At 39.1% G+C, this 12,908-nt stretch overlaps 1 protein-coding gene across 1 annotated transcript in view; it reads left to right on the forward strand.

Moving 5' to 3' along the window:
* Positions 1-12,908, forward strand: part of DNAH6 (dynein axonemal heavy chain 6) — a 273,527-nt gene that overhangs the window by 152,533 nt on the left and 108,086 nt on the right. The window contains exons 46-47 of the mRNA XM_054577633.1: positions 9,943-10,095; positions 11,763-11,903. Coding sequence (XP_054433608.1) covers positions 9,943-10,095; positions 11,763-11,903 — 294 coding nt within the window. The remainder of the gene's footprint in view (positions 1-9,942; positions 10,096-11,762; positions 11,904-12,908) is intronic.

Genomic DNA, 12,908 nt, shown 5'->3' on the forward strand with positions numbered 1-12,908 from the left:
TGCAGAGACAAGGACAGACTGCATTAGAAGGGTAAAGGAAGCAGCTACATGCTGACCACATTGCCTCTCACCCAGACTGGTAAAGCATCACGCCAAGATGTCTCCCCTGAGCCTACAGTTCCTCCAGTGGGAAAAGAGAGCCCAAGGTGGACATGCAGATTATGCTATATTATAGAGCACTTTTTGGGAGTCTCAATCCAGTCTCGTCTCACATCATGGGGACCATGGGAATCTGCAGGGCTTGACCACTGGGAACGTGATAGGAGGTGGCAGGACTTGCAACAATCAGCACCTGGATCTTGGCAGACTAAGCTCCTACCCACAGCACGTAAGTAGTAGTTTCAACCAGCAGCTTTGCTCATCTGTAAAGCCAAGATAGTGGCACAGTCTGACAGAGAACTCAGCAGAGCACAGGTTTGTCTGATTGGAGGTCCTCAAACAAAGAGCCTTTCTGCCTCCCTGGAGCCTAGTCTGCCTCATTACCCTGCCCAAGCAGGAGAGCTGAGGTGTAGCCCTGCCCACTGCTGAGTATAACTCCCAGCCCTGACCAACCAGAAAAACTGACTGGAAACCTGGAAAGCTGTATAGTCCAGTAATACTTGAGTGGAGAGTATGGCAGGCTAAGCTGACTGTCCACAGAGGAAAGTCAGTAACACCTTTCAGCCAGGAAAATTGGGTATGGATCAGCTCAAATCAAAGCCACAAACAAGGAGCCCTCTGGACTTGGAGCCAAAGGAAACTAATAAATCCCCAAAAGCAGACCTGTCAGAAAATGAATCCAAAATAATCATCCTAAAAAAGTTTATTAAACTACAAGAACACAGAGACAGAAAAACAAAAGAAAATAATGTGAACAAAACAAAATGTTCAATAAAGAAATAAAAGCCATTACAAAACTAAACAGAAATGCTAGAGCTGAAAAATACATTAAATTAACTGAAGGATTCAAGAGAACTTCAAAAGCAGACTCAACCATGTAGAAGAAAGAATCAATAACTTATAAGACAGGACATTTGAAATTATCCAGTCAGAGAAGACAACAAGAAAAAGAGTGAAAGAAGTCTGCAGGACTTCTGAGACCCATTGAAAAGAAACAATATCCATGTTATGGGAATTCCAGGAGAACATGAAGAGAAGGAAAGAGAACATTTATTTCTAGCAATAATGGCTGAAAGCTTTTCAACCTGGGGAGAAAAATGGGCATCAAGATTCATGAGGCCCAAAGGATTCCAAACAATATGAACCTGAATAGAAATGCAGTAAAACACATTATAATAAATTGGCAAAGACAAATTTATTAAAACAGGAAAAGAAAAGAGACAAATTACACACAAGGGAACCCCCAAGAGATGATCAGAGAATTTCTCAACAGAAACTTTTCAGGCCAGGAGAGAACAGGATGATATATTTAAAATACTGAAAAGAAAAAAACTGTCAACCATAAAGTTTATACCCCACAAAGCTGTCTTTCAAGTAAATACTTTCTTGAACAAACAGAAGCTAAGGAAGTTCATCACCACTTGACCAGCTTACAAGATGCTAGAGGAAGTTGTCTGAGGGTAAGTAAAAGGATGCTAGTTAACATTACAAAAACAGGAGAATAAAGATGACAGAGGAGTGAGTGGAAGTCACACTGACCTCCTCCCAGGACCAACCTGGAATTACAACTAAATTGTGGAGAAATCACCTGGAACAAACAACTGAACAATAGCAAAAGAAAAGCCTTGTAACCTCGGACACAAGAATTGGCTTTAGCACAACCTAACTGGTAAGGAGTGCTGTAGAGACTTGAGAAGGCGGGTGGAGCACCCATGAGAGGCAGCACCAGAAGGATATTGAAATGGTCAGTTGGATCCCCCTGAGAAGAGCTGTGTCTAAACCAAAAGCAGGGATCTCTAGTCTACAGCACCAGAGCCCAAAAAGTATACAGAAAACAGCCAGCTGCAAAAAGCAGCAGGTTTGCTCTCTGCCAGAGACAGGCGGCTGGAGATGCAAAGAGTCATTTAAAGGGCCAACACATAAATTTTTATTTGGAGCCACTTAACCTTGGTCTCTGGCAAAGGCAGGGCCAGAGTGGGCTAGAGATGCCTGAGGAGAGACTGGGGAAGGAGGCCCTGGGAAGAGAACTGAGAGAGTGGCCAGCGGGATCCTGGTGTGACTCATCCCCCATGCGGCAGCAGCCATCTTGCTCAGGCAGAGACCATTCCCCTGAACAGCACCAGCGTCAAAGGACCTAATAGCCCCACCACCATGAGGAACTCCGCGCCACCATGAGGGACTCCGTGCCGCCATGAGGGATTTCGCCCCGCCCTGTGCTAAGTCGCCTGCTGAGTGCAGAGTGACAACAACAGATAGTGGATCCCTGGCTAAAGGGGATGCAGAGAGGTCTGGAGAGACTGGGGCGAGAGGCTTTGTAGAGAGAACAGAAGGAGTAACCAGCAGGATCCCAGTGCTAACTCCACCCGCATATAATAGCAGCGTGAGAGGACCCAATAACCCCGCCCCCAGGAGGGACTCCACCCCACCCTGAGCTGCCTAAGGTGGCCTGCTGAGTGCAGAGTGACTAGATTAGCAGCTGAAGGAGACAGCCACAGACAGCAGATTCCTGGAAGTCTTGAACAGACTGCCTAAGGTCAGACAGGGACGACATCTGACATCATCAGAGGCAGAACTAGAAAGTAAAAACAGTGGTCTCCTACCATAGAAGTTTATACCACAAAGTCAGGAAATCAAAACAGATCAACTGAAGATCTGTTTTGAAGAAGCAGAGCAAAAAAGAAGAGTCTCACAAATAATGGGAAGAAAAAGAAATACCCCCCACTCTAATGGAAAGGAGGAATTCCCAGAGAATTAAACGAGATAGAGGCAAGTAAACTATCAGATATTGAGTTCAAAACATTGGTTCTAAGGAAGCTCAATGAGCTCAGAGAGAATTACAAAAAACTACAGGGAGACTATGAGGAACTTACTGCAAACTATATCAGCATGAAAAAGGACATAGAAACTATCAATAAGAGACAAGAGGAAATGAAGAATACAATGTCCGAATTGAAGAACACAGTAGAAAGAATCAAAAGCAGGCTAGATGAAGCCGAGGATCGAATCAGTGAGCTGGAGGACAAGGTAGAAAAAAGCTTGAGCAAGGAAGAGCAAGAAAATGAAAAAAAAACTCAAAAAGAATGAAGAGTTGTTGAGGGAAATGCAGAACAACCTGAAACATAATAATATCCATATAATAGGGATACCAGAAGGAGAAGTGGATGAGGAAGGGTTAGAGAATCTGTTTGAAAAAGTAATGATGGAAAACCTCCCTAACTGAAGGAGAGAAAAAGTCACACAAGTCCAGGAAGAACAGAAGGTCCCATTCAAGAAGAATCAAATGAGGCCCACTCCAAGACACATCATCATTAAAATGGCAAATATCAAAGACAAACAGAGAATCCTAAAGACAGCAAGGAAGAAAGAGGTAGTAACATATAAGGGAGGCCTGGTACAGCTAGCCACTGACTTCTCAACAAGGACACTGCAAGCCAGAAGGGACTGGCAAGAAATATTCCAAGTCCTGAAAAGCAAAGGCCTGAACCACGACTGCTCTACCCAGCAAGGCTCTCAATTCAAATGGAAGGCGAAATGAGGAGTTTCCCAGACAAAAGAAGGCTAAAAGAATACACCTCCACCAAACCAGCATTGCAAGACATGCTAAAGGGACTGCTTAAAGAAGATAACAAAAAAGAGGCTATGTGTACCCAGTTCCTTTCACGGTCACTAATACTTGATATTACCAATATTTTTTAATACATATTATTCTGTTTGTGATGATGTGTTATTTTAATTGTTCCTTTATTATTTGTTGAAACTAAACCTGTTTTGGTATATTTCTTGCCTATTTCTATTATTTTTAGAAAGCTTTAAATGACTTTTTGGTATTCTTTATCCATTTTTTGATTAAATATTTGTAGAATTTTTTCCCTAAAAAAAAGAAAAAATATTAACCCTTTTTTAGATGTGTGGCAAATACTTTCCTATTCTGTTACTTGTCCTTTGACTTTTTCTTTATGTATATTACTGTACAGTCTTAAATGTTTAATATAGTCATACTGTAAATATTTTACTTTATAGCTTCTGGGTTTGAATATTTTACTTCAGGGTAAGAAAAATGTTAGTTTGTATTTTCTCCTAAAACTCCTAAGATTTTACATATTGATTTTTAACTCACCTGAATATTTCTGGTATAATGTGTGAAATAGGACTCTGTATTTGTTTTATTTCAAGTAATAGTGGTCCATGCACCTTATTTGTTGAATAAGACTTATTTTACCCATGGATTTGAAATATCAACTTAATCATATATTACATTGTTAAATATATACATTTGTCTCTAGAATGCTCATTATATTTCATTGATCTACTTGATTATTTCTGTGCTGGTGTTATGTTGGTTTAATTGTTGAGACTTTATAATGGTTTTAAATTTTTTAATATTTTATAATTAACTTTGACATTTAAAAAAATAAATAAAATCAATCTGCATTTAAGAAAGAAAGAAAAAGAAAGAAAGAAAGAAAGAAAGAAAGAAAGAAAGAAAGAAAGAAAGAAAGAAGGAAGGAAAAAGAAAGAAAAGAGATGGAACTCCTACCTTCTGCGACAACATGTATAGAACTGGAGAATATTAAGCTAAGTGAAATAAGCCAGTTAGTGAAAGAAAAATACCGTATGATCTCACCTATAAGTGGAATCTATTCAGCAAAATAAACTAATGAACAAAATAAACCACAGGCATGGAAACATGGAGCAGACTGAAAGCAACCAGAGGGGATGGGGAAAGAGGATAATGGAGGAAAGAAGGGGAAGGGACTAGACAAAGAACATGTATGAATGACCCATGGACATGGACAACAGAGTGGGAATTGACTGTGGGAGTAGGGGGTGGGGGTGGGACTGGTGGAGGGAGGTAAAGGCGGAAAAATTGAGACAACTGTAATAGAATGAACATGATTTATAAATTAAAAAAAGAAAAAAATTATAAAAACATAAAAAAGGTATCCAAAACTCACTGGTGATGGTAAAAATATGGTCAAAGTTAGAGTCTGTAATCTGATAATGGTGGTGCACATTTCATTTACAATGCTAATTTAAAAGTTAAAAAAACAAGCATAGTAAAAATCACCATAATTATAATAATTTATTATTGTACACACAATATTTTTTTAAAAAACATGTAAATTGTAGCATCAGTGACCTAAAATGTGAGAGGAGGAAAATTAAAAGTGTAAAGTTTATTAACACTGTTGAAGTTAGGTTGTTATCAGTTGAAAACAGAGTGTAATAGTTTTAAAATATTTTATGTAAGCCTCATGGTAATCACAAGGGAATGACCTATAGTAATTACACAAAAGAACATGATAAAGAAGTCAAATCATACTGATATCAAAATGTATAAAAACACACAAAAACCAGCAGGATACAGAGCAAGAACAATGGACCTACAAAACATACAGAAAACAACAGAATAACAATAGTAGGTTCTTACCTATCAATTACTTAAATATAAATGGTTTCAATTCCCCAATCAATAGACATAGAATGGCTAAGTGTATTAAAAGCAACAACAATAACAAACAAGATTCAAGATATGCTACCTGTAAGAGAATCACTTTAGCCTTGAAGACACACAAAGACTGAGGGTAAAGGGATAGAAAAGATATTTCAAGTAGTGGTATCCAAAAAAAGAAGTAGCTATACTTAGACAAAGTAGTCTTTAAACTAAAAATGGTTTTAAAAAGCCATTACATAATGATAAAGGAATAAATCAATCAAGATCATGTAAATATGCATATTTATACCTCCAAAAATGGACCAGTAAAATATATAAATCAAAACTACATAGCTAAAAGAGAAATAAATAGCAATACAGTAATAATTGAGGACTTGAATACCCCACTCTCAACAATGGCTAGATTATCCATAGAATTAATAAGGAAACCACTGACAGACCAAGACAAATGCAGAATATTATATCCGACAACAAAAGAATACACATTCTTTTCAAGCACACATGGGACATTTTATAAGCTAAACCATGTATTAGGCCAAAAGACAAGTCAAGAAGTTCAAGAAGATTGAAATCATGCAAAGTACCTTTTCTGACACAATGGCATAAAACTAAAAATTGATATCAGGAGGAAAACTGAAAAATACATAAATATATGGAAATTAAAAACACTCTTCTGATCACCCAATGGATCGAAGAAGAAATTAAAAGGGTAATTTAAAAAGTATCTAGGAGATAGAGGCGTAGGTAAACATGCTTCACCTCCTCACGCAACTACAGCAAAATTTACAACTAGACTACAAAACAAGTATCACCCAGGTTTATCAGAAAATTGACCTACATGGCAGTCTGACAACCAAAGATTTAAAGAAGCCACATTCATCCAACTGGGTAGGAGAGGTGAAGATGTGGAGATGCACAGAGAGGTGGAAAGGTGTGGAGATGCAGAGTGGCACAGGGAGGCATGGAGACCAAATGGGCAGTCCCACATTCATGTGTGGTGGATAAAAATCAGGAGGGATACATGAGTAGTGAGGGATCCCAGCCCCAAACCAGACCACCCAGCCCAGGGTTCCAGTATCAGGAAGATAAGTCACCATAACTTCTGGCTAAAATCCAGTGGGGGATGGGGCTGCAGAAGAAACTGCAGGATTCCCAGGAGACTCCTTTTAAAGGATCCGTAATGGTCTTAGGACTTACGCAGACCCATCCCTTTGTTGCCCTCAAGGAAAAACTCTGGGATTCAGCACCAGGGCAATATCTGGAAGGGCACCAGTGCCATACAGGCAGAAAGTGAAGTGACTGGCAAATGGGTGAGTGCCAGGAGAAAGCTTCCTCCCAAACAAATCTCCAGAGGCCAGGCAGCAGCATTGTCCCCTCTCCAAATCCTCCCCTACACAGAGCCACAGAGCGGTGACATGGGTTGCCCCACCCTGGTGAATATCTAAGGCTCCACCCCATACAACTTTCAGGTGTGCTTTCTATAACAGACCACAATACTAAGATAGGGGTTCAAAGCAGCTCTACCTAATAACACAGAAACAAACACAGGAAGGCTGCCAAATTGAGGAGCCAAAGATATATGGTCTCAATGAAAGAATAGAACAAAACTCCAGAAAAAGAACTAAACAAAATGGAGATGAACAACCTATTAGATGCAGAGTTCAAAACAATGTTTATCAGGGTGCTCCAGGAACTCATTGGGTATGTCAACAGCATAAAAAAAGACCTAGACAGAAATGAAGTTTACATTAAGTGAAACAAAGAAAAATCTACAAGGAACAGAAGTGGAGGGGATGAAGCCAAGAATCAAATCAATTATTTGAAACATAAGGAAGATAAAAGCATTCAATCAGACAGCAAAAAGAAAAAAATTCAAAAAAACAAGGATAATATAAGGAACCTCTGGAACATCTCCAAATGTTCCAACACCCAAATAATAAGGATTCCAGCAGGAGAAGTAGAAGAGGAAGAAATTGAAAACTTATTTGAAAAAATAATGAAAGAAAACTTCCCTAATTTGGTGAAAGAAATAGACATACAAGTCCAGGAAGCACAACGAATCCCAAATAAGTTGGACCCAAATAGGACCATATCAGGACACATCATAATTAAAATATCAAAGGTTAAATATAAAGAGAGAATCTTAAAAGCAGCAAGAGAAAAGCAGAGTTACCTACGCATTAGACTGTCAGCCGATTTCTCAAAAGAAACTTTGCAGGTTAGAAGGGGCTGGCAAGAAGTATTCAAAGTCATGAAAAGCAAGGACCTACAACCTAGATTACTCTATCCAGCAAAGCTGTCATTTAGAATTGAAGGGCAGACAAAGCATTTCCCAGATAAAGTGAAACTAAAGGAGTTCATCATTACCAAGCCATTATTACATGAAATGTTAAAGGGACTTGCCCAAGTAAAAGAGGAAGGTCAAAACTTTGAACATTAAAATGGCAACAAATTCACAATATCAACAACTGAATCTAAAAAACTAAGCAAACAAACAGAACAAGAACAGAACCATAGATATTATTCAGGAGATCATTTGGAAGGTTATCGACTGGGAGGGGGAAGGGGGAGAATGTGGGAAAAGATGCAGGGATTAAGAAGTACAAATTGATAGGAAAAAAAATGGGGACATTAAGAAAACAATAGGAAGTGGTGCAGCCAAAGAACTTATATGCATGACCTATGGTCATGAACTAATGGGGGGATTGCTGGAGGGAATGGGGGTACCAGGTAAGGGCGACAAAGGGATAAAAATTGGGACAACTGTAATAGCATAATCAATAAAATGTATTTAAAAATAAATAGTATCTAGAGACAAACATAAATGGAAATAAAATATAGCAAATTTATAGGAGAGAGAAAAAATTTTGAGAAGTTTATAGCAAAAAACTAAGAAATATCTTATACAAACAACCTAATTCTGCACTTCAAGGAACTAGAAAAAGAAGAACAAACTGATCCCAAAGTTAACAGAAGAAAGAAAATAATAAAGGTTAGAGTAAAAATAAATAAAATAGAGAGTAGGAAAACAACAGAAAAGACTAACCAAGCTAAGAGTTGATTCTTTGAAAAGATTAACAAATCTTTGGCTATACTAACCAAGAAAAAAAAAGAGAGGGCTCAAATAAAGAAAATTATAAATGAGCCCTGACCAGTGTGGCTCAGTTGGTTGGACATCATCCCACAAAGCAAAAGGCTGCCAGTTCAATTTCCAGTCAGAGCATATGCCTAGGTTGTGGGTTTGGTCCCCTGTCAAGGTGTTTACAAGAGGCAACCAATCAATGTTTCTCGTTCACATTAATGTTTCTCTCCTAAACTTCCTCCCTCCCTTCCTCTCTCCATAAAATACATACATACATACATACATATTTTTAAAAGAAAATTATAAATGAAAGACATTAAAGCTGATTCAACAGAAATACAAAGAATCATAAGAAGCTACTATGACCAACTATACACCAACAAACTGGATAACCTATAGAAATGGAAAATTCTTCAAAGCATACAAGCTACCAAGACTGAATCAGGAAGAAATAGAAAATCTGAACAGAAAAATTACTAGTAAAGATAGGGAAACAGTGATCAAAAATCTCCCAGATGGCTTCACTGGTGAACTTTACTGAACATTTATAAAGAACTGACACTAATCATCAGAGAACTACAAATTAAAACCACAATGAGACATCACCTCACACCTATCAGAATGACTATCATCCATAAATCAACAAACAAGTGTTGGCGAGGTTGTGGAGAAAAGACAACTCTAATACACTGCTGGTGTAAATGCAGATTGGTGCAACCACTATGGAAAACAATATGGAGTTTCCTCAAAAAAATTAAAAACAGAACTGCTTTATGACCCAGTGATTCCACTTCTGGGAATACATCCAAAGAAACCCAAAAGAATATATACACCCCTATGTTCCTTGCAGAATTATTTACAATAGCCAAGAATTGGAAGCATCCCAAGTGCCCATCAGCAGGTAAGTGGATAAAAAGCTGTGGTACCTTTACACAATGGGATACTACTCAACTGTAAAAAAGAGGGAAATCTTACCTTCTGTGACAGCATGGATGGACCTGGAGAGTATTATGCTTTGAAATAAGCCAGTCAGAGTAAGACAATTACCATATGATTTCACTGATATGTGGAATCCAATGAAGAAAATAAACTAACAACAAAATAGAAACAGACTCAGAGATACAGATAACAGACTGATAGCTGTCAGAAGGGAAGGCAGTAGAAGACTGGGTGGAAAAGGTTAAGCAAGGAAAAACTCATAGACATGGACAACAATATAGTGATTACAAGATGGAAATGGGGTGGGGGAGGTAGAAGAGGGTAAAGGTTGAATTAATTATAATGATCACTCTTCTTTCTTCTATAGATTGTAGTAGAAGAGTTCCTAGAAGATATAAATAACATCTTAAACTCAGGTGAAGTGCCTAATTTATTTGAAAAAGATGAACTGGAGCAGGTTTTAGCAGCCACCAGACCAAAAGCAAAAGAAGTAGGCATTTCCGAGGGCAATAGGGATGAGGTAGGATATGTGAGAATGTTTATACGGCTTTATAAAACAAAAAGTTGTTGTTTTAGCCTTTTTAAAAATGATCCACAAATCTCCTTAAGAAGTCTGTGGCTAGAATTCCTTTTTCAATATAATTGATTTCCTTTGTAATTCTTGATATTTTATTTCCTGCATTCAAAGCGTCAGTTCACCTGCCTCCCAGAGAAGTGCGTGGAAAGCAGAATCCCTACTGCCCCCGTGGAGGTCATAGTCTTCTCCAAACTGGACGGATTCTCTGATCCTTCTTTAAACACAAATTTATTCCACAGGCTCTCAGTGCTCTGCCTGAGGAGTCCAGTACTTTTGACTCCCTTACTTATCAGCAAGGTTATGGCACAACAAAAACAGAAATGCATATTCCGTCTCTCTCTCTCCGTCTCTCAACACAGCTGCTGTCCACTTCATTTCACCAACACTGCTCTGGGGTCCATATGCTGCTATTTTTTTAACCCCACTTTTTTTCTTTCCACACCTTCTTTAACTTCATGGCCATTTTTTCTCATGTTTTCTGTGTCCTTTCATGAGAATTTCCTCTACTGCTAAGTCAGGGCTTATAGGTAAAAACAGCAGGGTCAGCTTCAGCTACTATAAGCAGAAATGGCTTTATTCAAGGCATACAGCCATTGGGAGGGCCAAAGAAAGGAATTCCAGGCTGAATTCCTTGGAATGAATATGAAATGCACACAGTAGAAGTCCATGGTCAAGGAAGCTGCTGCTTCTGCTGCACCATTTCTGCTGAGCCAGGAAGCCCTAAACCATGCAGGGGGCTGCTGCTTCAGCTCCAACACCATGCACCGTTCACCCCATCAAGAAGCAGCTGAAATAGGAGCCATTGGTTTGCAACCTTGGAGTTCCCTGGGGAAAAAAATCTGAAATTGGTCCCTGTACATAGAGAGCAAGGAGAGACTGAAGAAAGGCAGACCACTCCAGATTGGCAGGTAGCAGGTTTAATAAGCAAGGGGGCTTTTGTCCTGGGCATCTACAAGATAAGTAGTTCTCCACACCTGCCCACCAAAATCTTAAAAGTTTGTATAGAGGTCTTAACTGGGTTCAGTCATGGAACATTGTCCAGACAGTCTCAACAACACATTGCTCTCTCAAGACTTTGTTCTTGAAATGACTCCCACCATGGGAACAGTGGGCAGCGCATGCAATCTAAGGCCAAGGGAATGGGTCCAGCTCATGGGTCAGTCAGCAGCCACATCCTCTCAATGATGTCCTCCAATAGGAGCCGCATCTGGAGATAGTGGCTCCAGGTCCATGCCACTTCTTTCAGACTCTGCACCTGCAAAAGTTGTTGGCCTGCACCCTGTCTCTCTCCCCTATTGGTCCTCTACCCAGAGTGAAACCTTATATGACTACTCTTCTCCACTTACGCAAGGGGTCTCCCTAAAAGCACACTGGTGAGAATCTTGATCACATCCAGAACCTTAGGTACAAAGGGGTCTGCAAAATGTCATTTTTAGTCTGCATGAGAGAAAGGGGTTGGAATGGAGGTTAAACAAAATAATTCACACACTTACTTAACTAACTTTTTTAACTGATATTGGTAGACTCACATGCATTAGCCAACACTTAGTTTTATTCTTGCTTCATCCTTATTTCAAATCAGGAGATTATCTCTTTTCTTTTTTTGTCAGGTGTTTCAGTACTTTATTAGCAGAATCCGTCAGAAGTTGCACATTGTTCTCTGCATGAGCCCTGTTGGGGAGGCCTTCCGGTCCCGATGCCGGATGTTCCCATCCCTTGTGAACTGCTGCACCATCGACTGGTTTGTCCAGGTTGGTGATTTCCCATGGTATCTCTTTAAGAAGTTAGACTTGCTTGATTTTAAAGGAGTACAATTGCATTAGCTTTCAAGCCCTCTAAGAATTTACTCATATGCAAGGGGTGACAATGAAAATTATCAAAGACAAAACAGAATTCATAAAGAAGGAAGAGACTTGAATTTAGCAATGTAGAAGTTAACAGTGATCTTGACAAGAGGTTTTTCAGTGCAATTATGGGAGATAAGGTTCAAGAGAGAAAAGAGAAATAGAATCAGGAGATAATGAGTACAGTAGTGCCACCTTATCCACAGTGCCATTTGTCATCCTCCAGTTTGTTACCTGGGGTCAACCTCAGTCCAAACATATTAAATGGAAAATTCCAGGAGTAAATGATTTGTAAGTTCTAAATTGCATGCCATTCTAAGTAGTGTGATGAAATCTTCCACCATCCTTCTCTGTCCTTCCTGAGACATGAATCATCCCTTTGTCCAGCAAATCCACACCCTATATGCTCTGTACCCATTAGCCACTTAGTAGCCATCCCAGTTGTCAGATCCACTATCAAAGTATCATAGTGCTTATGTTCAAGTAGCCCTTATTTTACTTAATAATGGCCCCAAAGCACAATAGCACTGATGTTGGCAGTTTGGATATGCCAAAAAAAAGCCATTAAAGTGCTTCCAGTAAGTGAAAATGTATGTATGTGTAAGAAAAAAATATAGTATGTATAGGGTTCAGTACTATAAGCAGCTATAGGCACCCAAAGTGGTCTTGGAAAGTATCTCCCACAGATAAGAGGGGACTACTGCCAATTCTTTTAAGTTTTGTCCCGAATGAATAACAGGAGGTAGGTAATAGCTAGAGGGGTATGTGTGGTGAAGAGAAAAGTATTTTTAAGTGAGAAACACAAAAAGTACATGCATGTTGATGGAAATAATCCAGAAAATATATATATAGTTATGGTGCAGCAGACAGAGTTAAGCATTGTTGAACCAATGCTTCTGAGTAGACAAGAAG

The sequence above is a fragment of the Pteronotus mesoamericanus genome, unplaced genomic scaffold, assembly GCF_021234165.1.
Source record: "Pteronotus mesoamericanus isolate MK-2021 breed Mesoamerican mustached bat unplaced genomic scaffold, CSHL_Meso_final contig_44, whole genome shotgun sequence".
In the NCBI taxonomy this organism is placed as follows: Eukaryota; Metazoa; Chordata; class Mammalia; order Chiroptera; family Mormoopidae; genus Pteronotus; species Pteronotus mesoamericanus.